General features: G+C 41.6%; 1 protein-coding gene across 3 annotated transcripts; it reads right to left on the bottom strand.

Moving 5' to 3' along the window:
- Positions 1-31: 31 nt before the first annotated feature.
- Positions 32-27,341, bottom strand: ddr2a (discoidin domain receptor tyrosine kinase 2a). Of its 3 annotated transcripts, none has more exons than XM_047587959.1 (17): positions 27,197-27,341; positions 15,581-15,688; positions 9,483-9,585; positions 8,710-8,941; positions 8,302-8,449; positions 7,376-7,478; positions 6,675-6,858; positions 6,341-6,581; positions 5,345-5,410; positions 5,046-5,182; positions 4,716-4,926; positions 4,368-4,600; positions 4,142-4,269; positions 3,594-3,791; positions 2,024-2,258; positions 1,795-1,944; positions 32-1,711 (listed from the first exon to the last, which is right to left on the bottom strand). In XM_047587959.1, exons 2-17 carry the CDS (start codon positions 15,660-15,662, stop codon positions 1,580-1,582), a joined length of 2,583 nt encoding a protein of 860 aa, XP_047443915.1. In that variant the 5' UTR covers positions 15,663-15,688; positions 27,197-27,341; the 3' UTR covers positions 32-1,579. The 3 variants fall into 3 exon arrangements, with proteins under 3 accessions (XP_047443915.1, XP_047443916.1, XP_047443918.1); XM_047587960.1 differs by having other exon boundaries at positions 4,716-4,875; XM_047587962.1 differs by lacking the exons at positions 15,581-15,688; positions 27,197-27,341 and adding an exon at positions 10,924-11,013.

The raw sequence follows: 27,341 nt of genomic DNA, 5'->3' as shown, positions 1-27,341 counted from the left end.
CCCATGAATAAGACACAAGCTCTCAAACAGATAGAATTCCCTGATTAAATTTTATTTGTGTTTGGTCTATCAATGTACAGCTTTTGTTTACAACACATGTAAAATATTCTCACTGAAAAACATTTGAGTACAAAGACGTAGTAAAACTAAATTCCTCAGACATAAACGTCTGCCTTCAATTTATTTGTAACAGTGAGAGAGGATTTAAGGGATATTTATTTGATGAAAATCACCAAATAATACAAACAAGTGTGTCTCCAAACTGGGATATCACTTTAAATTGTACGTGTGTTTCTGCCCCAGTAAGTTGGAAATGCCACATTTGAGCAGGCATGATTGTTTAGATACAGCTGACCTGGCTGAAACTTTTGTTTTGTGTCAAGCTATTAAGTAAATGGAAAATGTATAGTAGTAGAGAGAATCCAGAGTGCATTAATAAAAACAAAGACTTCATCTAACTAAAACTTGCGGATGACTCATTTGACCTCATAGATGTTTAATTTTAATATAAACCACGACAATTCCACTCTCCACTCAAATGCACGCTATAAGCTAAATATTCTCATTTCATCTGCATTTGTGGTATTTTCTCTTGTTCGGCATCGCAACACACTCAGACGCATGTTTCTGATGATACAGACTGTGAACACATACTTTTGAACCAGCAGAACACATGACCGGGTGATCTTCTCATACCTCAACAGTTACCAACAAGTATGGCCTATCAACTTGAGGCAGTTGGCAACGTATAAATCCAGGAAGAATTACTGCATCAAATCATCAAATACATTACTCCAAATAAAAGAGCATATTAATACACAAATATATCAACAAAACATTAACAGGACAAACACTTATGAACATATAAATATTACAAAATACAAAATACTGATATTTGAGATTTAAACTTATCTACTGAAAATACACAGTCATGTACACTTTATGTTCAATCACTATAGGAAAACTGCAGAGAGATGAGCATGACTGAGCCGCTTGACATTTCCGTGTTATTCTCGTTACTCTAAATGTGTGGAGTTACTCTGAAAACGATACTTGAAACATGACGCTGCACTTTTCCTTTCTACATTCAAGCAGTCTTCCAGAAAGTTCTTCAATAATGTTGCGTGAGTCTGTTGGCGATATTTCAAGCCCTGGGCCGATATTTAAAAATTAAGATAATATATATTTTTAAAAAGTGCAGAATGTCTCTTGCTACATTAAATTTTGTCTTCCACCATAGGTCACACCCTTAAACCTGCTTCTGTTTGTGTTTGAGGGATGGTGTAGAATAAGGAATACCTCTCTACGTGTATAAAACATTTTAGCCAGCATGTCCATGCTAATTGAATTCAAACTGACACACCAAATGTCTCTGGTTGTCCATGTTTGTAGTGTGTTAAGTCCATGAACTAGTGTTTCCCAAATGGTATCTCGGGGGCCTAAAGATGGCCGCCCACTGTTTCTCTGCTGAAACAAAATAGCTTACACCTGGAATGTGTCTGCTACTCTTGTCCTGCACCATCTCCTTCAATCCAGAGATGAGCGGACTGGGAATCACTGTTTCAAACACTGCACTGGCTTAAGGCTGTATGTCCAGGAGGGCTCTGTGTATTTCCTGAAAGGAGGGCCGTTCCTTTGTGTTCCTCCTCCAGCAGCTCAGCATGATCTTGTAGAGCGAGTCTGGACACAGCACAGGCTGAGGCAGGTAGATCTGCGTGACAGAAGGCCAGAAATTAAGTCAGGCATTCAGTGATGGTTATAATAGTACGAGGAAAAGCTTTAATGAGCACCTACCTGTCGTTTCTGGTCCCTGAAAAACTCCCCTGTGTTTTCTATCACCTGCTCATCAGTGAGCTGAGAGTAAGGTTGCTCCTTGCAGAAGTTTAGTATCTCCCACAGGGTCACCCCAAAGGCCCATGCATCGCTGGCTGTGGTGAACTTGCCCTGCAGAGCAAAAGAGAGTGAACATGGTTTCTCACATTAGCTGGAAATGTGTTAAAATCCAGAAAACACATCCACTCACCAGCAGAATGCTCTCCCATGACATCCAGCGTATAGGCAGCACTGCTCTGCCCTGGATGCGGTAGTAGTCACCACTGTACAGATTCCTGCTCATGCCAAAATCAGCAATCTTTATCGTGTAGGTTTTGCCCACCAAGCAATTCCGCGTGGCCAAGTCTCGATGGACAAAGTTTAGAGAGGAGAGGTACTTCATCCCAGATGCTATCTGAGTGGCCATGTAGCACAGGTTATTGAAGCTGGAGAGGACAATTGACAGAGATGGCGTCATGTGCTTGAAGGTAAGAGAAAAAAAAAAATGTATGTACAGTGGGGGAAATAAGTATTTGATCCCCTGCTGAATTTGTAAGTTTGCCCACTTCCATAGAAATGATCAGACTCTGGTTTTTATGGTTGTTTACTGGTTATGGGTATAGACAGAATATCAGTCGAAAATGCATAAAAAACACAATCTAAAAGTTATAAATTGTTATGTATTTTATTAAGGGAAATAAGTATTTGATCCCCAACAATTCACTTAGAATTCAGGCTCCTACAGATTGGCTGGTGCGCATGTCGCACACAGCTGTGCTCAGTCAACTAATTACCAATACTCCTGATCTTAACTCGTCATGTATATAAAGCACACCTGCTCTAAGAATCAGTTTCTTACATTCCAACTTCTACAGCACCATGGGCAAGACCAAAGAGCTGTCAAAAGATGTCAGGGACAAGATTGTAGACCTGAACAAGGCTGGTATAGGTTACAAAACCATCAGCAAAAGGCTTGGTGAGAAGGTGACAACTATTGGTGCCATTATTCGCAAGTGGAAGACCCATAAAAGGACCATCAACTGTCCTCGGTCTGGAGCTCCCCGCAAAATCTCGCCTCATGGAGTGAGGATGATGATGAGAAAGGTGAGGGAGCAGCCTAAAACAACACGGCAGGAGCTTGTTAATGATCTGGAAGTAGTTGGGACCTCCGTCACCAAGAAAACAGTTGGCAACACACTGCGCCGTTATGGATTGAACTCTTGCAGTGCCCGCAAGGTCCCCCTGCTCAAGAAGGCACATGTACAGGCCCGCCTTAAGTTTGCCAGTGAACATCTAAATGACTCAGAGAAGGCTTGGGAGAAAGTGCTGTGGTCTGACGAAACCAAAGTTGAGCTATTTGGCATTAACTCGACCCGCCGTGTTTGGAGGATGAAAAAACGTGAGTATGACCCAAAGAACACCATACCCACGGTTAAGCATGGAGGTGGAAACATCATGTTTTGGGGCTGTTTTTCAGCAAAGGGTACGGGGCAACTTCACCGCATTATGGGGCCAATGAATGCAGCCATGTACTGTAACATCTTGGACAAAAACCTTCTTTCCTCAGCAAGAACACTGAAGATGCCTCGTGGGTGGGTTTTCCAACATGACAATGACCCATGCATTTTCGACTGATATTCTGTCTATACCCATAACCAGTAAACAACCATAAAAACCAGAGTCTGATCATTTCTATGGAAGTGGGCAAACTTACAAATTCAGCAGGGGATCAAATACTTATTTCCTCCACTGTATATATGAACTTATAGCCACCTACTCACCTAACAGTGGGGGCATTGCTAAGCAGAGCAAATTGTCCCTCAGGCTCGTGGCGGGATAGAAACTGGTTGAGATCCCCATTCTCCATGTACTCTGTGATCATACAGAGTGGATCACTGTAGATGCACACAGCTAGCAGACGAATGATGTTGGGGTCCTTCAAACGCGACATGATCTTTATCTCTTTGAGGAAGTCATTCCTACAAACACAGAACAATTTCCTTAAGTTCAAGGATTTTACAGTTCTATTAACGTTAGTTAATGTCGTAATATCTGTTCAAATCGTTATCGGTTTTACCACTTATAATGAAAACAGATAATAATAATAATAATAATGCCCAGGTTGTGATGCTGCATGTCTGGGCAAAAAATAATAATAATAATAATAACGCTTGCATAGGTATACCATATCGGTTGATATTGGAATCGGAAATTAAGAATTTGGACAATATCGGCTATCAGATATCGGCACAAAGTCAATATCGGACATCCCTAATTAATGTCAGAATTTATTTTCGTCTCCTGTCACAGCACACAGGAAGAATCGTACCTTGCGTTTTTGTTGGCATCTGAACGGAGCATCTTCACAGCCACTAAGACTGGCTGGTCCTCAGGAATGTCAAACAAAAACTCTTTGTTCATGAACTCCTGCATTCCCTCTGCTTCACAAAGGTGTACCTAAACGAGGGATGTGAAGAGATGACAAATATATCTTGTGCTTTAATGTTATCTAAACCTGTTACTGCGGCTAAAGAAGACAGGCAAAGAATGCACACCTCTCCAAATTGACCCTCTCCCAATTTCTCTTTAAATGTTAGCAGTTTCCGTGGAAACTCCTCCACGGCAACATCTTTCCCCGACAGCAGGTCCATAGTTACTGCGGGGATGGCATATGTGTTGCTTCCGGTCACTCCTTGCAGGTTCACAATGTCTGCCTCTGCATAGTGAGGGACACCATCTTGGACCACAGTGGCAGTGGTGGATTTAGAAGCTGCTGTGCTGGTTGAAGCTGGAACACAATGTGGGGAACTGTAACTAAAAATCTCAACAGCTGAGCACACCGAGTGTGGATATATCAATTTAACCGGATGTGAATGCGTCTGCAGATGTGCGCGTCCGCTCACCGGGCTCTTCTGAGCTCTGTGCAAACTCCGGTAGCTTACATATGAGACGCGACGGCTCCTGGTAGTCTGGACCGAGCGGGAAAATCCGCTCATAGGTGGAATTAGACTCCTGCTCACTGGTCGTACCTGACCGGTTGTGGTTGTAGCCAAACGTCTCGCTCTGTATTGACAAACTAGCAGTTAGTTCATCATCCAGCATCCGACGTGAGGCCTAGAATAAAGGACGTGGGGGTGAAGGAACAGATCTGACCACCTCCCAAATGCAAACATCCACGGAAATACACAAAAATGAGTCATTATTCATGGACCGGTGTATCAGTGACAGCTCACCTTCTCCAGCATCTTCTGCCAAACTTGCCTCCACAAGATGATGACAATGATGGCCACGAGGATGAAGATGATGGCCACTAAACAACCAATCAGAATCCGGGTGTTGCTGTCATCTACTTTGTGCCTGGGGTCTTCTTCTAGGGAGGGGGGGATGCGGAGAGTCACATTTTTGAGGATTTTAAAGATACTGTACTCTCTGCACACAAGCATGTGTATAATAATTAGGTCTGATATATGATAACCTAATGGAAGTTGTTAGTAGTGTACAAGAGGGTGTGTGTGTGACTGTAGCAGCTTACCTAGTTGTGTGTTGGGTGGTAGTCCTGTCTTGGGTGGAGCCAGTGTTGTGTTGTACATGGCTGTATCTGTAAGGGCAAGTCAAGCAGAGCTTATTTGAAATGAAAACATCCTATCAAACTCAAAACGTAATTCTTCATTAGGTACACTAGTGTGAAAATTAGTGGGTCCTAACATCACAGTTCAGCACAAAATCTTAATGTGATTAAGGTTACAGTGTTCAGCATTTATTTAAAAAAAAAAACTGAGAGAGCTGTTTATTTAAAAGTGTTTGCATTTTGAAGGCTGTGGTGTGTAGAACTGTTAAGTTGTACAGTGTTGTACCAACATGTTTCTGTTATTCTGACAACCCCATTTTAGGAAATAACAAAACAAAACATATTTTATTAATTGTTACACATTTCCCTCAGCATATTTAAAACGGTGTATAGGTACCATAAGGAAGAAGAGCTAAAAAAGAGAGAACAAGGGGTATATATATATATATACATATATATATATACTGTATATATACTGTATATATACTGTATATATATATATATATATATATATATATATGTATATATATGTGTATATGTATATATATGTGTATATGTATATATATGTGTATATGTATATATATATATATATGTATATATATGTGTATATGTATATATATGTGTATATGTATATATATGTGTGTATATATATATATGTGTGTATATATATATACATATATATATATATAAGTGATGTGGATTACTTTACATAAGATAAAGTATGTATATTATACAATATATTCTATATTGCAAAATGTATCACGCAGTTTCACACTTACATGTACTTTCTCTGGCTGCTTCAACATAAACTGAACATTAGACCATCATGAAGGGGATTTTAATCCAGGACCTTTATCTTAGAAGACATTTGTTTTTAGTAGGGTACTTAATTAACTAGTGAGTGTATATCATAAGGTCAAACTAGCAGGAAGCAGTATGCACCATACAGTCAATTTGTACCTGACTGGAAAGTGATCTCGCTGAACAGCATCCAGGCATCAGCAAAGTAGAACTGGCACTTGATGGCGCTGGCCATGTGATTTGCCAGGTTGACCGTGACAAAGCGAGCGCTGGGATTCTTCTCGTCCACCACTGGGCTGAAGGAGAGCGGCACGGCCTCCCAGTCCGATTCAGAGCGGAAGTAACAAACCACCTGGCGAAAGGTCTTGACGTGCCGATTGAACATGTTGTTGCAGTGGACCTACGACACGGAAAAAAGGCAGATCGGGATATTTTTTAGTATCGATTGGGAAGACGCCTGGGGCACGTCAACTTGTTTTAGAAGGAACCTCACCTTCATGGTGGTAAAGTTTCGTGTGCGGTCAAACTCAAACATAATTTCAACAAATCCACTGGAGAAGCTCTCATTGTTCCAGCCCACGTAGTCGTACCCCGGCCACATGTTGTAGACGTGGCTGAGAGTAAAATCGTCCAGACCGCACACCCCGTCAGTAAGCTGGCCCAAGCCTTCAGTCATACTGGCAAACAGAAAGGCGAGAAATGTAAAGAACTTCCCTCCAACATCGTTTGGTCTCACAATTTAGCAAATCTGCTGAGAGGCTGCCATGTATAATCCTTCAACACTGGGTGGCAGCATTTCCAAAACCAACTCCTCTCTTCAGCTGTTGGCTCTGATACTGGAATATGGGCCATTTTCTTTTTTCCTCTGCAATGTTTCCTTGACAGAGGAAATAGGTTCTGTGTCATGGAGGACATTATTCACCATGCCATAATCCAAACACAATTCTCCTAAAAGTCCGTGATGCTTGGTTCATTCGAGTTTGAAAATTTGTAAGCACGGCTGACTCATACCTCTGTGAGGTATTACCCAACAGTAAACTGCAATGACCCGCTCACCACTGTCTGTCTCCTTTCACCATGGTGACCAGCCGACAACACGGCGAGCGGGGAAAAGACCTGGGCGAGGGATCGAGCAGTGTAGTGGTGCGAGAGAAAGGAAAGCGGTGAGGCAGGAATCAGAAAGGACTCACACACCTGTGGATGACGGCGCCATCATAGACAGAGTCATTGAGGTAAACGGGGTACAAAGGCAGGCTCATCTGCTCTCCTGCTGGAGCGTTGTACGAAACAAGACCATCTGTAAAGCAGGGAAAATTATTCATATGTAAAATACATCCATCTACTCAACCCCACACACTTTGTTGTGGGTTCTTCAACAATTTGCTTGAAATTGTAGTTGGGTGTCTTTTGGCCACCATAGTAACCAATATGTCAAGTTGCTCAAGAAATGATTCACTGGGATTTTCCATTTTGCGTAAAAAAGGAAAAAAAAAAATCACACTGTCTTGTATTGAGTTATGTTAATGAAGCAGCAGAACAAGCAGACAGAGAAGGATCAGTGAGGGCCATGGTTTAACTAGAGGGCCTGATGGCAGAAAGATGTTGTGTTTGTGTCTTTGAACTTGTAGCCATGCAGACTGTTGAAAATAAAATGTTGTTTGTTTTCCCTTTTCTTCCTGTGTTTAGATTTCCGTTTCCCCAGGTTAAAACCATCCCATTTTTTAGGGTTTGATTCATATAATATGCTCCGATGACCTATATAATGGATCTTTATGCTTTTGTCATATTCCTAACTTTAAAACTGACGTTACAGAAGGATGTGTGGACAATAAGTATAAGAACAAACAAAACAAAACAAAGGAAAAAAAACATAAAGACATCTGTGACTCTTTTAAATTTGATTCTGAGCATCAAAACCAAGATAAACCAAGTTTAAGAAAGAGAGAAAAAGAGAGAGAAAGAGAAAGAGAAAATTGTATTATTTGTATGTGGTATGATTATTATGTACTGTTTCTCCACAAATATGCATTGTGTAATTATTTCTTGTATTGAAAAGAAGACAATCAGTGGATCCTCTGTGAATCTTTACGTGGTGCTTTGGCTCTTTTCTTTACACTTACCCAGCCACTCGCAGCCGTAGAGCTCCACGCGCATGCAGACGTTCATGGAGTGGTCTGTGACAGGCATGAAGCGGACAAAGCGAGCAATGATGGGTGGCTCGAGGTCCTTGAGTACGATGTCGTAGGCGTTCCTGTTTCCCTCGATCACCTACACACAAAACAAACACATCTTGACCTCACTTATGACAGAGACTAACTGAACTTGCAGTCTGTCTGATAACAGTCTGTCCTACCATACTTCAACATTCATATAATACCAGGTAAAAGCAATGAAAGACCAGAAAGACACAAAGGTAATGCATGGTTATGAACCTTTTGTTATAAAGGTCAAAGTAGATTACAATATGACAACCAAGCCAGAAAAACACGCATTACACCCCACCCACTGACTCATTTCGATAAACGTACCTGCTTGCCCTGCCTGTTTCTCCACGAGATCCAGCGGCTGCCATCGCGACTGTACTTAATCTTGTACATCTGGGCAAACTCATTTCCTATACCCCCTGCGTGACGGCCCTGGGTGCCAACAAGGGTGATAAAGTAGAGCGAGCGCAGGTCAATCTGGAGGAACTCCTTCAGGTGGTCAGGCTCCACGGTTATCTCTGGACACCACGCGCCGTCACCCTCCTCACAATCCAACCTGAACAGAGGGATGAGGAAAAAACATTGAATAATGGTCTATGGATATTGCAGTGGAAAAAGGGGAAAGAGAAACGTAAAAAAAAAAAAAGGGAGGGGAGGGGTTAAAGTCAGTGTGATGGAGGATTTCAGTTCAGCACGTTATAAAAGCACCTTGGTGAAAGGCTGTGTCGTAAATTCATCTTAAAGTATTAATTTCAGGAAAAGGGCTGGCAGGGGAGAGGGGGAGCCGGGTGAGACTGAAATACAATCAGGATGGATGAGGAAAAGTGTATTACATCATTATCCTGATACTCACTGAAGGCCACCCAAGTCCTACCGTGCAAACACACTATAGACCCACACACATGCACTCTTAATCATGTGGCTGTAAGTAGAACTGGTACCCCACTTTGTGGTTCACTGCAAATAAACAGACACAAGGCACCTTGCAGGATAAACCACCCACACACACACTCATTATCAGGGTAAACAGACTGTGAAACGCAACTGTGTGTGCGTGCATTACTGCGTGCGTGCATGTGTGTGTGTGTAAGACCTACCTGCCATATCTAGCAGCGGTGGATTCAGACCACTGGCTCGAAGCAGAGATGTCCTCGTCATGTATCTGCCCTCCCGACATCCCCAGAGGATACCGACACACACCTGAGACACCACAACACCGTATTAATAAAACGTGAGTCATGAAGCCCTAAAGCACAACGTGGAAACCGTCAGACAAAAACCCCAAGATGAACATTCAACCAGGAGTGTGTTCAGTCATAAACTGTCAGAGGGACTAATTACAAACGTTGATGAGAAGCTTTTATGTTCACCAGTTCTTTTGAAAGCAGTAATTGCCCTTTAACTTACAGTAAGTTCACTTTTTATAATGCTGCTTTGGAAAGGCAAAAATTACACAGTAGACGTTTGGTTATGACACAGTCAGAAAATACTAGCCTAAAGTTCTTTTGGTTTCCTTTTTCTTCACAAAGCAACCCGTGATAAAGATTTGTCATGCAGATAGTGGTCAGTTTGGTTTGTATCAGCAATACTCCATTTACCCAAATACTGTTATCATGAAAAGGTTGGGGGGTGTTTTAGTTCATCAGTTATCCAGTTATTCTGTACATTTCATATAATCTCAGATGATGTGAGAGTGAACCAGTGAAAAATGAGCTGAAACTTAAAGGTATAAAGTAGGTTTGTCTGAAATACATATCCATAGTCAAGTAGAGTGAAATACCAACAAACTAACTGATCGAGGCAGCGGTAGGCCAGTAACTCTCATGTTCAGCAAGTTAAAATTAGAGTTTGTGTCTGTCTGAATGTGTCTGCTTCCTCACACTCTGGATGTCCTGATCACCACCTACTACAGTTAATGAACTGACGGATCGGTTAGTACGTTATACCAAATTATCCTTTGACAGATTAAAGGAATATTGATTATGGACACTTTAAGATTATTTTTAAATAGTATGTGACAAATAAGCGTGCCTCTAGTTAAGAAGGAATTTTCTTGTAGTGTTTCCACCGCCGGTATTTAGTTATCACACTCTGAAACATATGGCTCCCCTAACTCCTCTCAGACCAACCACAGCGCTGGTTGGCGTTGAAAACTCGAAACCATACTCAAACATTCACCAGATGCTCTCAGACATTTCTGAGACAGAACTACTTAATTCCCAGCTTCTGTCAAGAAACTTGAAAATCATGATGGATAGCGCTGGATATAAATCGGTGGGGAGGTGCTGTGGGAGGACGCCACATACACACAACTACGCACTCTGAAATTGTGGTTGCTTTATTAAAATAATAAGCTGGATCCATCCAGTGCTTCTGCCAGGGCAAACAGAGCTTCTATCAAACACATGTACAGGAGTTAGTCAGCGTATGAGCTTACACCAGCACAGCTGGCGTAAGCCCGCCGCGATCCCACTGTGCGGTCAAAAGAAGCAATATGCCCTCTGTTTCCTGCATGCCCCATCCACCCCTTTATCCTACTTTTTTCTGTCTTCTCCGCTCAGTCCCGTCCTCGTGTGTGGTCTCACCCTGTGTCCCGTGCACCCTTCAGAGGCTAGAAGAAATTAAAGTTAACGATGTGACTTCTTCTTTTCATTAAGAGTGGACTAATGAGCGCCAATGTGTTAACTAAGTATCTGAACGTGTTCACTTATCTGAGGTAACTCTTCATATGTTGGGTTGATCTTGTGTTATGGTCTAACTCTGATAGTTCCACCTGATAGGAGATGACCGCCATCCAACCTTGCTTATGGATGAAAGAGCCCTTGGAAAAACTAGATTTGTGCACGCGATAGTTTTGGGTTGCAGCTCTCAGCTGAGTTGGAGGTGGAAGTAAGAGGGAGCCTGACCCTCGTAGCCTGGCCCCTTGTCTCACAGAAAACCCTTTGAGAAGATGCCAGCAACAGCAGAGCTCCAGGTTCAAGGCCTTCTCTGTCCCTCTCTTGCTCCTCGTTTCCGTCTTTTTTCGCTCCCTGCGATTCTGTCTTCCTCTTCTCTTGATCTCCTCCAAATATTTGCTTAAAAGCTGAGACGTGGAAACGCCTGTAGGTTTGGGGACGATGACCTGATACACCGCTCACGCGTCCTCCTGGCGCACAAAAAGCAGGAGCTGATGCAACCACACACATGCATGCAGGCTCCGGCTCTGGTTTGGGGAAGGCACAAACAAAAACTCTTCCAGATGTCTAGATTTAGCCCCTCTGTCCTCCTCCCATCTTGTCCTTGTTAACCTTTGTTTCATGCTGCCCTCCTCACTCCAGCCTCCATCATTTATCCTAAACTGTTTACACCCCTCCCTTTCACTCCACTCCTAATTCTTTCCTTGAACCGAAATCGCTTTGGCAATAAACAGACCACATCAACCAAAAACCGTTTCATATTCTGAGCGCATTTGTGGTATCTTTAATTACAAAACCATTTCGGTGATAGGCCCAGTGATCAAACTGCATGGATGACAGCTGCAGTAAAGCACAAATTGTCAGAACCTTCTTCAAGGGCAACCGCAGAGATCTCTAATAAGTGATTAAAAATATAGCGCGGATAAGAACATGACTGGTCGAAAACAAAGCGGTAAACAATGATGTTATTTGGCTGTAGTAGCTGAAATGCTGTATCTATCTCGGTCCAACCAGAGATTATGGGGTTTAAGGTGGCTGGCCCTCCAGTACTTGCGAATGCCAGCGGAGCCTCATTCACATGGAGGTGAAGAGTGTAAACAGACATTGAGATGAAGAATGAGGTGAGCGCAGAGTAACATCTCTTCTTTTTTACTTCCACAGTCTGGTGGGAACACTGTGCTGATTATGAATATGTTGCATGGTTTGGGTTAGCAATGCAAATTGTGTAATTCTTAGATTAGAAGTACTGCCAGAAAAATACAGAGATACACACACGCATACACAGACAACAACATCAGCAACATCACCAGTTGGGGGAAACACAGAAACCGTCAGGGACATAATTGATGAAAACAGGAGTCATTATCAGAGTCTTTAACCACATCCTAGACTAGTCAGAGAGAGAGAAAGAGAGACGGGTCTCAGTATGTGATGCCGGATGTATGACCGCTCTTCCAAATGTTGGTTTTTGCAGTGTTTATTTATCTACCCAACCCACTCAGAGGTAACCCCAGGGGTGAGCTGTGGGGGCATTTGGACTCAGGCACACATACACAGATTAAACCCCCCCACCACTACCGCCGCCGCCGCCACCCATCAGGCTTCATATTCAGCCATCTAAAAATATCACCCAGAAAAAAAAAAAAAAAAAAAAAAAAAGGTGGAAAAATACCAGCCTTGTGTGGTGGAGGAATAAAGACAGAGAGGGAGAGGGAGATGAAGGAGTAATGGACCAAACCTTTCTCTCACCTCTTGATTTTTACCGCACCCTGACTACTGAAAGGAAGGCTTGTTCTGCAACATTTACAGTTCAGCCCCTCGTCCAACATACACACACACACACACACACACACACACACACACACACACACTAAGAAGTTAATGTTAACATACCTGTCCCTTATATGTCCATTAAGTCAGGGCAGTTTTAGTTACACTGCCTATGATCTTTTTAACGACTTCACGACATCTTCAACTGCGACCATGTAACCTACTGAACAGCGGCCTCTGTGGCCACAATGGGGAACTACACAAGCCAGTATCTTTAAAGCTGCACTCATTAACATTTTTATGCCAAAGATTAATCAGAATATTGTCTGTAATATGAACGAGGTTACTTGTAGTGATGAACCCAATGAAAATAAAATTTTTATTATTTTCCCTCTTACAGCCTACGACTTTAATGTATTGGTTCTCTCTGCAAATTTATCATGATGTTTACTCATGTTTAAAAAGAAATCTGTCAGCTAATATATTAAAAACATTATACACACACAGCTAGTATTTGATTAGGGGCAATAAGCTATTTGTCATATTAAACCAAGTTTGGTTATAGAAGCAGAATTTAAATTGCAAAGTCCATCAGTTTTTCTTTTATTATTATTATTATTATTTTTAAGATAAGGTGTAGCCTTATAGATCCCCATGGGGGAAATTCATAATAAGTTATATTAATTCTTTCAAACATTAATGTACTGCTATGATTTGTGGTTTTAGTTATTCAAAGGGCTCCTAAATTCTACTGCATTCATTCAATTCTTACTATAAACATCCTCACAAGTAGAATACCACACAATACAAGTACTGCATGACATTTGGCTGCTCTGCCAGGCCTGTGCTCATGTCCGCACCCCCTCCCTCTCCACAGTGAAATAAAGTTCGCCCACTCACAAGTAAAATGGGAAAGACAGGGATGGTATAACTCCATTGCTTGGGAATTTTAAACAGGGGAAAGTTGGCATCACTCATCATCTCAGCTCTACTAAATACAGCCATGAATATTTCCAGACTGTGGAAAAACGACCCTCTTCTCAATGCAACAGAACTAAAGCATTAGACAGAATTATAGCTGGATATGTCCTGCTTCCATATATTAAAGCAGGTTGAGATTTCATCTTTCAGAGGGACTGGAGGTGACGTTTTAACTTAATCCTTGGTGGGTTTTCAGGTAGTAGATACAAAACATTGTCTTCAGGGGTGAACTTGTTGAACTTTGACCATAATCGGATGCACAATCCGTCCTTTCCATGACTTATGAGTGGTCAAATACCGGGAATTGCACACCACACACACATACTGGAGAGAAAGACAGAGCCCGTTTCAATGGACTTTCCTGCTGTCAGAATGTCTGGTATGCATTAGCCACAGACTCCAGTGGGATAGCTGGATCCACAGCATGCGTGTGCATGTGGATTATTGCATGCGAGCGGATGCACACATGCGGCCGCGCTCACAAAAACAAGGAAAGAGGAGAGAAACGAGGGAGAAGTGGAGTTGCGAAAATGTCTCATTAAAAGCTCATTCGCAAAACGTTTGAATCCTGGAAGTTAAAAGATCTTACATGTGTTTATATAGGTCATAAAACGTGGCTATTAATAGGTATGTGTAAAGGAGGCCATGTGCATGAAAGCAACCACTGCATGCACACAACATTTAACGCTATGCAATCTCTATCTCCCCCACTCTCTATTTATTTTCTTATATCTGTTTTATTTAAAACTTCGTAGCAGACTTTCTTTTACTCCGTTAGCTTTGGCACAAAGAATAAATCAATGATAAACATTGCATGTGTGTGTGTGTACACGTCAATGACAAGAATGATTCACGTAGAAAACAGCTGTTGTTGAAAAGTTTAGTTTAAAAAAGCTCCCGTTGGTTTGCTGGGTTTGAAAAGTGTAATGTTTGTTGTTTAGCTTCAGGAACTTTTGACCAATCTTCATTTGAGAGCGCAGAAAACCCCCAGACCTGTCATCATGACCTCATGCGTGCTTTTATTTTTATACTTTCTGAAAATAAATCTGGGTTCATAGTCTAACGACACTGCATAATGTAATGTCAAAAGTTTTATTTTGAAAGTGGAAGTGGGGTGGAGTAAAGCCTGAGGATGTGGAAGTGACGGGGCGTTTTTTTTTTCTTTTTTCTTTCCACTGTTGCTTTTTTCTTTTTAAATGCTACTTGGCAGAGTAAGTGACCTCTGTCGAACTTTTCTAACAAATCATCATTAATTACTGTTTAGAACTGAATATACAGTATGTCACTCATTATTCTTTCAACGATAAAGAAAACTCAGCCTGATGACAGAAGCTTTGAGACTGAAATCATAAACAGTAGTCGGCTCAGGGTTTTTACTGGCAAATAGTCTAAGTTCTCTTTGGTTCCTGTTTGACTCCATCTCTGCCCACCAAATGTTGCTACTCTATTTCCTTGTAAAAAAAAATTATTGGTCCTATTTCATTGACATCACAAAAACCACCCGTACAGAGCTGGAGGAGAGGCGTGCATGCTGGGATCAAAGAGGCCAAACCAGAGAGAGGGGACCACATGGCTCCCACAAAGCAGCATTTATCCAAAATCTGAATCAGTCACAGTCTGGAGTGCTGGACTGGAGCACCAAACCCCAAAAAACACTACCCAAAACTCACAAAAGTAATTTTATAGTATTCACAATCTCTTAAATATGACCTAATTGCAGGCTGAGACTTAAACCCAGACACAGATCAGACTGGTCACTTGGCATTCACCTGGGTTGACCTGCGACGAGACGCCTCCGAACAGGTGGAGGAGGCTGAGCAGGAGGAAGTGACTGTCCCACAGGTGCATCATCCCAAACACATGGAAAGACCTCCAACCTGAAGAAACGAGAACGACAGAGCAGGTTACACAAATGTCAGGATGGTTTCTTACGTTGTTTGACTCCACTGCTAAAACTGTGAAAAATATCTTTGTACGCAGCCACCAGGATGATCCCATACTCTTTTTTTTTCCCTCCTCAGTATTCATGGAAACCAAACATTTGTTTAGATATATAAGAGGAAAATAGGAGTTTAATTGGAACCATGTTTTTATTCCACTCAATAAAAGTCACAGTAATTGCCACCTAACAGTGGAACTTCCATTTATTTAGTAGTTTATCGCTCTATGAGAAAAAGCCCGTTAAATTGTAGTGACGTGTCAGTATCAGCCGTGAGAGACAAAAGAGCCCGTTGGTGGTTTTTATTTTAGAATTTTACATATTGCACACCCGTTGTAGGAAGAACTGATGAATGAATAAATGAAGGGACAAACATTAAGGAGAGGAGAAGGAGACCTTGAGACTCTGAGTCACAGACATGACTTCAGCTGGAGAGACGCAGCGGCGACCAGCCGCCTCCAACTGACCACTGGCTCAGAGACGCAACTGGTTTTAACGAGCTTCTGACCACATTTAATTTTTCATGTATTAAACTGGAGCTACAAAATACTCATCAAACCAGACAATAGTTTTATTACAACAACAACAAGCCCACACTTAAGTTTCCAATTATCCGATCATATCTACTTGGAGAGAGCAGCTTGGGTACCACTACCACCAAACATTTGGTTTTATAATTCAGTCTACTTTTTATTGTTTACAGCATGTTGATCATGTGTTAGCCAGCGAGGTGAATCTATGTAATTTACATTTTCCAACATTGACTATTGTAGCCACTGTCTCATGAGCTTGTAGAAGTAAATACTTGCAGGCTTGTCTGGACCTAATCATACATAACACAAAGCAAAGCTACCAGAGCTTTGTGGGAATTTTCTTTGAGAGACATCAGCATGTGTGTGTGTGTGTGTGTGTGTGTGTGTGTGTGTGTGTGTGTGTGTGTGAGAGAGAGAGAGAGAGAGAGAGACATTTCCTGGTCTTTATCACTGGCCAAAGACAACATTTTACTGACATATCCACATTAAAATAACAGAAGGATCAGCAGCATGCAGCAGTGTAGTCTGGTCAGTGAAACACAAACAGAACCACAGTACAGTCCTGTGTTCATTTCCTGTTCTATCTGCTGTTGGTGACTGCACAGCGTTGTACTATGATGGACTTAAATCAGTTTCTCCTATTACTATTGTTTCTGTCCAAGTGGGTATCTCTACTAATGCTCCAGATAACCTCTGTCCAAATTCACCTTTGACATACTGTATATGAAGTCAGTGTGTCCATAGAGTTGTTGATTCTGAGCTCATGTCCAGGTGAGCTGTTACTTGATTTATAATGGTGCTACTAAGAACCATCAAAGAATATCGCCCTCAGCTTTGCCAAATGGACTTTTTTTGGGGCTTTATTTGAAAATGTGACAGATCAGTTTTTCCCTCGAGTGAAATGCTCAAATGTACCATCCTTAAAACAGACCTCGAACTAATTTCATTCAGCCAGCACTGACTGTCCAACCACTACAGTGTGCGACACTAATTATGGCCCGGACTTGCCTTGTTCATTGTCCCTTCAGACATAATCTCATTGCTTTCCTTGCTGCCATATCCTGCAGCTTCACGTTACAGCCATTTCCCACTGAGACGCCTTTACTAAACTTAATTCCGCTTGGCTTTTCATAGCTAATGAAACACAAACACCTGATGGCTTATGCGCATTTGGAGGTCAAAAATGTGTTTACCGCGGAGGAACATTTATGTTAAGACTGCCTGTATCGTACAGAGGAGGCCAACTGACCTTTGGTTCTACGTTTGGAGACTCTCAAGGGACCATGTGTTTGCACGTTTTACTGCAAAATACGTTAAATCTTTATAACTGCTCATCAACTTTGCAAAATTCTCGATAGCTACAGGACTGATCCAACACAGTCTGTCTCACCTCCGTATCTGCCATTTAGTTTGATGGTCACTGAGCTGTAATGGACTCAACATGCCTGCTTCTCCAGCAGCCTCAGTGACTCAATGTATGAATATTAAAAATCACATTTTAGACAAATAAAAGTTAAGGAACATTTGACAACAGGCAGCTTCGTCCAACAAATCGAGTCTGAGGTGTCTCGCGATGGCCACCACAACAAGAAAATAAAATTTTTTCAACAACCACATTTGGCACATTCTACTTTGAGATCTTATTTCAGAGGCTTGAGAGTACTGCTTTATGTAGTGATGAAAAGTGCGATTCATTCAAGCTGAGGTCAAATTTGCATGTAAAGAGTGAACTGGTGAAGAGCTGCTTTGACAAATCACGTTGCTGAAAATTCCAGAAGACAAACACTGAACCACCATGGAAAACAATAATGAAACTTTATGAGCTCTTCTAAAATATGGCTTTTAAAATTGCCCCTGTCTTTTTTGTCTGCTGCCACAGTTATGAGATCCAAGCTATTGTCGATATTATTATGCTTATGAGTGTAAGTTGTGCGCACTACAGTATGTTCAAGAGTGAACTCTAGGCTCTAGATGGTTGGCTTCAAACGAGGAAATGGATTTCCTGTTTAAGTTGCTGTGGCATCCTCTGGTTCCAGCTGTGTTCTCAATACCTGTATGAAGAGAGCAGCTGTTATTCCATATCTGGACTCTGCTATAGTAACATCAGATCAGTCAACAGTGCTTGAGACACAGGTTCACAGTCCTGGAAAGTTCTCTCCGCTCTCTACTTACGGGAACACAGCAGGAAAAAATTATTCATGTCCTATCTCGGTTTCAAAAAGTATCCATTCCAGGATTTTTTCCTTTGCACTTTCGGAGACATATTTCAAACTTTTGAGAGAGAAACTATAGAAGAACAGAAATAAGCTTGAGAAAGCGTTGTCAAATCATCCGATGGTTTAACTCCATAATTATAAATTTGCCCTTTACTATATTAACCACTTGCTGTCATCAAACGTGGGCTTTTCCACAAAAATTAGCTGCGTCATTTTATAATAAACTGTACTTTGTTCTGAAGAAATGGTGAAAGAGAAATGGAAGGGGATTGGAAGCACAGGCCCAGCTGCACAAACCCTTCAGCGGCGAATTTATTCTCATGGCTCCCGAGAGACGGGAGAAAAAAGCTATAGGAGATCATAGACTTCCCCACCTGCACATCAGCAAAACGCAGAGATGTATACGGTTTGATCTGTGAGCCGTTGTACTTCAACGTGCTGGAGCATGCGGGTAAATAATGTTTCAATGTTTTTTTAAAAATTCTGTAACTGAAGTGACATAATGGAAAGAACGTTTCCATCCAGGTTAAGTACGTCTGCCATTTTACTGCTAATTAAACAACCAGCAGACACCAGCAGGCAGAGTTTGGTTTGGATATCACTGGTCTGAGGTAAAGTCTGTTAACCATGGCACCCAAGTACACTGGGTCCACCTTTGACTCTGACACACCAGTACATGCCCTCCAGTGTAAACAGGTACACTGAGATTAACAGTGGAAAAGTCGATCCTCAGTTTGTAGTTTCATATCACCAGGTGCCATTCTATTTCTTTTTTGCTTGTGGTGTGAATACATGATGATTAACTTAAAGTACCCAGGTGCTGGCTGTGTTTTAAATTCAAGCTGACATGACAAAATAGAAATTGACTTGGATCTCCTATCTTTCAAGGCAGCTACCCTTCATGAAAGCCTATACAGGCACACTCCAGGGTCACATTTGTGAAAATAAACCACTGACACTTTCCAAAAGCTTTCAGGACAGGAACAAAAAACAAACCCAGACAGAAAGTCTATAAAGAAATCAAAACAAGACCTTTCAAAGTAGAGTAGCATGTTTGACACTTTTCAATTTGTCCCAAGGTACTTTTCTCCTCAAGCATAAAACTCAGTGCTACAGGTCTGTGAGAGCATCTAAAACCAAAGCAAAACAACAGGAGGGAAAACAAAAGAATGAGAAAGACTTTTTAACTGTAGAGAATGACAACAGACGTAACAAAGTGCGTTTTAATATCAGGTTTCACCTTCTGTGAGCTGTACGTCCAGACTTTAAGTTGTAAATGACTAGGCAATAACCCGTAAAGGAAAACTGGCCTCATACGCTGTATTCCTAATCCAGAAGTCTCATCTGTCCCTCAGTGAAATATATCTGTGGGGGGAGGAGGCCTCTGGGGCCTCTCTACGACTTCATAGGCATCCAAACACAATATCAGTATATTATTTTACATCACAAACACAGAACGCACAGAGAAGGTTTTTAATGCATCTAAAAACATCAGCGCTAACGTAGGCCAAAGATCATAACTATGATTAACGCAGCCCGCCACCATGGCTTCATCTCTTGGAAACATTCAATAATAGCGGGATGTATTTCAAAAGAAAAAGTTACACCTGTGTGAATGAAGAGAATAATACTGCACTGATCCTTTACTTAGTTAAATAGCTGCTAGTTAGCTTAGCTCAGCGCAGCTAGCTTGGCTCTGTGCAAGCATTAAACATCCTCCTACTGCTAATTACAGTAAAGATTTTGTTTGCTAATTTTTTTCAGAAATCAGTGGTAATGGTAAGTTAATATACTGCAGTTTTGTTGCATAGAGGTTTCTTGGTAGTTTTTTGTAATATGTCCGAGTAAAATATCAAAGTTAGCAGCTAACTTCACATCACAAACTTGAAAGTAGACAATTTTTGGAAATCTACGACTTCACAAGTTGTGACATGTTGGTCTCGTCTAAGGAAACTTAGCATTAAGTTATCAGCTCGTTAGCTCGTTAAAATGTTAGCTATGGTGAATGCCAGTGCAAAATTTGTCTGGTGTCCTGGTGTGGTCTGGTGTTCTCACAACTTACAGCTGAACACTTGAATAAATACGTCCATATTTATTATTTCTGCACCTATGAAGAATACTTAACTTTTCTATCTCCCAGTCTTCTCATAGCTAACAGTATATTACTCCAAAGCAGCCATTTACACACACGACCACTTTCTCACCAAGGATCAAATATAAAAACAAAACCATATGTGGCTGTGAGTGTTCCTGAACGTGGTGGCAAATCACTGGATCTACTGTACTGGTGGGAATTAAGGTATGTGACTTAACATTTAACACAATATCTTACATGTCAGTCTCCCACTTAGAATAACATCTGTGCCCAGATACATTCATAGATATGTTAAGCCCGTCAGTGCACCATTCAGTCTGAACAGACGTTACAGAACCAACAACCTTTAATCTCTCTGACTGGACCATTAGTTAAAATCAGACAGGTAATTATAAAGACTACGCTGATAGGCAGCAGTTTATTGTATCCACTTGGAGCAGAACGTTCCTGAATGGAATGACTATTGACTTGAATTTCTGTTTCTGCCCTGTAAATCTCAGGTCCCTCTTGGCTAGTTCAGGAAGTGGTGAAGGACAGATACTCCCCTCAGAAACCCATGAGCCCACAGAAAGAAACGCGTTCACATTCTGAACCTACACTTTTGAATCAGAAAAACACATTAAATACATTGTAGCCACAATCGTGGGCTTAAAAATTAGATAATGTGTAGGAATAACTATTCAAATCAGAATATCAAGACTTCACACGTTGACATTCACCTCTATTGCTAAACGTTTCACGTGTCCCCTGAAACTCGAAACTCACTCACGAATTCCGTTAGAGCTTATTGCCAAGTCAGAAGGTTGCACGCGGCGTGGCGATTTTATTTTGTTTTCCCAGGATTTCCTGTTTGTGTAAACATTCAGATTTTCTTGGGAGTGAGAGGCCATGCACACAGAGTAACACTGGTGTAAGTCCTGCAGCCTGGGAAATCCTGTAAAGTAAACACAAAGGTTTACTTGGCTCAGTTCAGCGTTTCAGTCTCTCTCACACACGCACACAAACACACCGCCGCATCAACGTTTGCGGTTTTACAGGATCCCTTCCAGGAGACGAAGCGACCAGCCGAGGCTCGCAGGGTAGAGAAAGAGTGAAGCCATCAAAAACTGTCCTGTGTGAGGCCTCACGTGGAAGACGAGGACAGCACAATCTGAGGCTGCAGAGCTGCCTCAAAATCTCGTTGTTTTTTTTTGTAATGACAAAACTGAATCACAGGCCATAATCCCTGTTATACTGTATGATTTCATTTCGAATAAAATGTGAATAACGCTAAAACTCACTAAAATTGAATGGACGCGATAGTGTTTGTTCCCATAATTTTACGTTGGTGTACATGCTTACATGCTTTAATTTTTTACAGGCTATATGTGAATATATTTTGGAGTCAGTTGTCAGGACAGGTCTGATATTCAATGAAATTTAACGAGATTATACCCAGGATCAATAATCGCAACAATTTTCTGCTGAAATAAAAACTGAGACATTTATTGTCAGTTAAATAATGATTATTGTAGGGAGGCAATGTGACACATTGGCTCCTATATTGCAATTTTGTGGGCTTAATTTGAATTATTTCACTGCATGTTTTGCTCTTTTGTACTTTACACTGTAATCTAATATACTGAAACCTTTGGAGACTTAGAGCTTCTCTTGCTCACTACTCATTTTCTGTTACTGTGCACTTCTCCTTATTTTATTTTATATATAATGTATATGCTCATGCATGTACTACAGAGGACTAAGTGTATGTACTCTATGAATACCATATGTGTACATTGATCCCGATCAGGTCCAAATAAAAAATAAAATGGGAGCAAAAAGAAATGATGCCAGGTCCTTTTAGCTACATAAAGTATGCAGCTGATATAAGTATAAGGTTGTGTGTGTTTATGGACACTGTTGGTGTCGGGCCTGATTGCACGCACATGTGTTTTCGGTTATATCCGCCCCTTAAGGCTGCAATATATCATCACAGACATTTTATTTTTATGGGAAAACATGAAATCTAAATGCATTTCCCAATCAGACCCAGGTGGAGCCGTGTAAACACGCCGCAGTAAAACTTGAGAGTGAGGACCAGGGAAGTGCATGGCTGAAGGTCTACACACACACACGCGCACGCGCGCGCGGATGCACACACACATTTATAATTAGACCTTCTTGACAGGAAGAGACACCACCACAGACAACAGTCCTCTACTGTCTAGATGTAACACCTGCAGAGAACAGTCTCAGCCAACATGCTTAATTAATCTTACGTGTAATGACATACAAAGCAGATTTTGAATGTTGCTCCACGAAGCTGTGAATAAAAACAAGATTCTGCTTCGTAAGCAAAAAGTTTTACGGTAATACGAAACCGAAATCTTGAAAGCTAAGGTCCTGCTCTGTTTCACAGACGAGAGTGGAAACAGCTTCTTCGCTTTCTCTGCTGAGTCTTGTGACATTTTGCTCTTTTTTGGATCCTTTTCTGCTTAATAGAATTTTTTGGTAAAGGCAACGAGAGGTCAAAGTCAGCGACAGGTTTGTGCTGACGATGGGGCTTGAAGGGAGGATTCAGGGCGCATGCTGCGCAACGACTTTCTCTTGCTCATTTACTACATAATAAAGCAAAGTTTAAGGTGCGCTGTTCGACTTTCACATCGTAGCTGCACTGCTAAATGTCAAGCAGGTTCGAGCAGGAACACATCTGGTGCAGAACGTCACCGATGCCGCCGTCGGGGACCTTCAGCGGCCTGAGCACGTGAGCTGCTCAAGCCGCAGGTGCTTGTAAAAGGCTACCACCTGACGTTGAGAAGCCACAAGGGAGAAATAAAGCGAGAAACCACAAAGGAGCACAGCTTGCTTCACCTGTAAACACCAACGTGCAGACTGAGCTCAGGCTTCTACCTTTCAACAAAGGCCTGAACTGTTCATTGTGCTTATTGTGCATTGACACTGGCCGTGTTTGTTATGTAAGGAAAGTTGCCTGAAATCTTTTACTGGAGATACTTTATGATTCAATTTCCAGGCACCAATCTTTACAGCTACACTGTCAGATTGGAAAAAACAGCCGCCGATGCCAAGAAACTCATTTTTTTCCATCTCCCCCCCGTTAAAGCAGAGGTCCATCCGCTGCTCAAATAAAAAACATTTTTACATTTAAACCATTCAAACCACAACAAGAGGAGCTGTCTTAAATTTAAACAGAAAGACATACAACAACTGAACCAAATAAAATGCTTAACGCATCTTAAGTAGCCTACATAATGTGCACGCTATTTATTCACTACTTATGATTTTCTTTGTTCTTTCCTGTTATTTTACTAAAGAGCATCATTAAATCCAATGTCCATCCCCTCTATAGGGTCACCAGCTATTTTGTGATTGTTTCATTTTTCCAAGCTTTTTTCTTTTCTTTTTTTTTTTACATTTACCTGTTAAATCTTAATCTGTAAAGAGAACAATATGAAGGTGGTTCTTTAGTAAATGTGTTAACTTCCTTTTCACTTTTGATAACAAATAACTCCGCTCCAACAACAAAAAGACGTTGAAGCAACAGAGCTCATATGAGGCCGTCCAGCCTGACGTAGGCAGTGACAGCTCACTCACCGCTCGGACCGTCACTTGCAGCCAGTGGCAGCCTTCAGCGAGTCAACGAGGTTCGTTTGATGTTGACATATTGCCTCAGATCATCTCTAAAAGCCTTTAATTAGGGATGACATGGGGGAACAGAGAGGCAGCGAGGGACGGATAGTGTGCATCAGTCAAACAGACAAACATAAAGACGTTGCCACATGTAAACAGGAGATGGAGAGTTACTGAGGTAAAGAAAGAAAAAAAACGGCCACATGTGCAAACAGAGAGGAGGCTTTAGTTTCTGGCTACTGTGCGTTAGGTTAGGGAGCATTTATACTTTGGCTTCTTCGTGATTATTTAGTTTTCTTGATGTGTCACGTTCAGAGATCTGCTCAAGGAGCCGTTTCTGAATCAGAGCAATAATTATTCCATATGTGAGTGGAAATTCAATATCTGGAAGTGGCTCTTGAGTCCGAGACAAAGTAATTCAAACTCAGACGCAAAAGGCACAAACGCAGACTTGTTTGGGCTACATGCAACCTAATCCCTTTAAAATGGTGGGGTGATGAGTGGTTTGGGCAGGGTCGAAGTTCAAGCACGTGTGGGATGCAAAGTCAACAGCGCAGTATTTTGGGCATGGTGTTCCCTGAAATGGCACTATTTATACCAAATTACAGCATGCACCTCAGCTAGCGAGCGTGCAGCTGTTTTTCTCTTGCCAGAGGCATTGATTTGAAAACACTTCCAATCAAACAACGTCAGCGCAGAGTTACAGCTAAGCTAAGTAAGCACCGGGCCTCTGGCGCAGTGTTTTGAATGTGGGGCTGAAATTACAGCCTCTGCTGTGGTGTGTGATTAGGGTCTGTACGTGAGGATGTCAGTCAGCCTCAGAGCTGTGGAGGGAAGCTAATTAAAACGATATGTCAGGAAGACGTAGCGATAACACACTCCCAGTGTTGACGTTCTAGCTATCCTCATTATCGGTGTGTTAGCTTATATTTGTCTTTATGCAGCACATACTTGTGCAGCAGTCTGATTTGATAGAGAGGGATGGCGTGTGGTCACGTTCAACTGTCTTGAGCAAATAGAAGAAATACGAGCACATCATCACTCCCCCTCTTTCATCCACCACAAACATTTCATGTATTTCCCCATCAGCAAACAGTCCCCCACTCCGCTTTGATAAAGACCTTATTTAGCCTGATAAAGATGCTTTCCTGTTTACACATCCAACCCAGTGAGGACACAACAAAGGGGGCTTCAAGGAAAAATCCCCAGCCACATGCCCCTATACTGTCATGAACCCCCAGTTTGTGGTGAATGATGCTTTTGTCAAGTTCATTTGTGGCCAAGTTGTGAAATTTCATTTTCTGCTTTCCACTCATTTAGTGTAAACCCACACTTCTGATACATCTTTGTTCCCTCGCTGTACAGATAAAGTGGCGGAACTCGGGGGGGAGAACGAATAGTTGCAGCCCTCAAAGGCTCAACTCATCAGTCACAATATAGTGCTGCTGTATGTCCAGATCATTCGTTCTATGGAAATGACTTAAAACGGGTTTTAACTGTCAACCACACACAAAGACATTATTAAAATGTTTAAATTTGAGACCGAACAGTCTCACTTTTTATTTTCCGAGCATCGGTTCACAAATGTCATCAAACTATCATGTTTACGTGCTGCGTTCTCGTTATTTTCTCTCTTTCTCTCTCCTCCTTTGTCTTCTCTCTCACCTCACTCTTTTTATTTCTGTCTCTCTGCCTGGCTGATGTCTCCTTCTTTGTTGCTTTTGAAGTTTGAGGCACTGGGTTCTGAGACAACATAAAACCACATAAATAATTGGAATTACTCATTACTACTGCAAACAAAAGATCATTTATGTTTTTATATATATATATATATATATATATATATATATATATATATATAGAAAACATGTATCAGCATGTTGGTGTGACACAGGCTTGGGGATTCAGCCAGGATCCTGTTGACTGCAACAATTTCTCCATTGATGAGAGTCACCTCTCCCGAGTCCTGAGTACACGGTTCAAATGTCAAAGCTGTGAGCTCATACATATCCTTAACTCCTTGTCGAGGTAGAAAAGAGTCCTCTGTGTGTGAACATCTATCACCACCATACCACAGGAAAATACCTGCATACCACCTACGTAACACCTACATAACAGCGAAGAACACATCACGACCTCCGTGACACGCAGGAACGGGCCGCGCAGTCGAGGGACCGAAACCTTTGCGAAAAGCCGCATCATCAAATATTTCAATGTTTTGTCAGAGAATCTAAGCGGCCGCAAGTGAGTCGGTGGCATAACTGCCTGTCTGCAATAAAGCACACACAAATATGTGTGAGTTTGATGCAAGGCACATCGTTTCTTTTTATTAGTCATGCTGCTTTTGTGGACTGTAAAAAAAAACAAAAAAACAATTGCTGGTGCCACTCTGCGCTCTAGACAGGGACATGTATGATGCAATAAAAATCCCTCCAACAAACTTCGGAGTTAAATCTGTACATTACACATGTGTGGTATTTGAAAGTTGAAGAGGAGAGCGCATTTCATGGAGAGTGAAGAATAACACAGAGACCAGAGTTCTCTGGAGTTTGGGCAATTTCACAAAGAGAAGTTTCCATCTGTTGCCCTCTTCTCTTCAACGCTGATTGTTATTCAAAGTGAAAAATGTGTTTGAAAGAAGGAACGAGCATTAATCCCACTTGAAGTTAACCACAGCAAAGTAAAACAGCGTGCACGAATAATGGCTTCTGTTGAACAACAGCTGCATCTGGAGCAGAGGGGGTTTTGAATTTGGCTCTGCACCGCTCTGCCATACAAACAGCAGCCACTTCACACAGAAGGTACAGCGAGTTCAAATATGCAACCAGTGCTCTCTAAGCGAGACAATTCAAGGAACCATTACAGCGCTCAGAGCTTTTTCACAGGCTTCAAGAAAGCTGGCTGGAGTTTAGAGTCCGAACAAAGAGAAAAACTTGAATGAAAGTATTAAAAAAGTTGGAAAAATGATGACTTACTAGTAAGATGTTATTTTTCCTTTCAGACCATTTGTTCACAGATGGGTTTAGATTATTCCACTGAGTGTGAGGCGGCTGGATGTTACAGTCTGAGACCTTGTATCACTCTCGCTTGCTCGCTCTCTCTCTCTCTCTGTCAGTCGCC

This window comes from Mugil cephalus, chromosome 6, assembly GCF_022458985.1.
Source record: "Mugil cephalus isolate CIBA_MC_2020 chromosome 6, CIBA_Mcephalus_1.1, whole genome shotgun sequence".
NCBI lineage: Eukaryota > Metazoa > Chordata > Actinopteri > Mugiliformes > Mugilidae > Mugil > Mugil cephalus.
This window is presented reverse-complemented; position numbering and strand designations above follow the sequence as displayed.

Bases quoted from the DNA above. Each gene is read 5' to 3' on its own strand.
- ddr2a (XM_047587959.1), bottom strand. From the start codon at position 15,662: ATGATGCACCTGTGGGACAGTCACTTCCTCCTGCTCAGCCTCCTCCAC. The intron at 2,259-3,593 runs GTGAGTAGGTGG...TGTCCTCTCCAG, and splicing joins AGCAATGCCCCCACTGTTAG to CTTCAATAACCTGTGCTACA. The intron at 1,945-2,023 runs GTGAGTGGATGT...TTTGCTCTGCAG, and splicing joins CATGGGAGAGCATTCTGCTG to GGCAAGTTCACCACAGCCAG.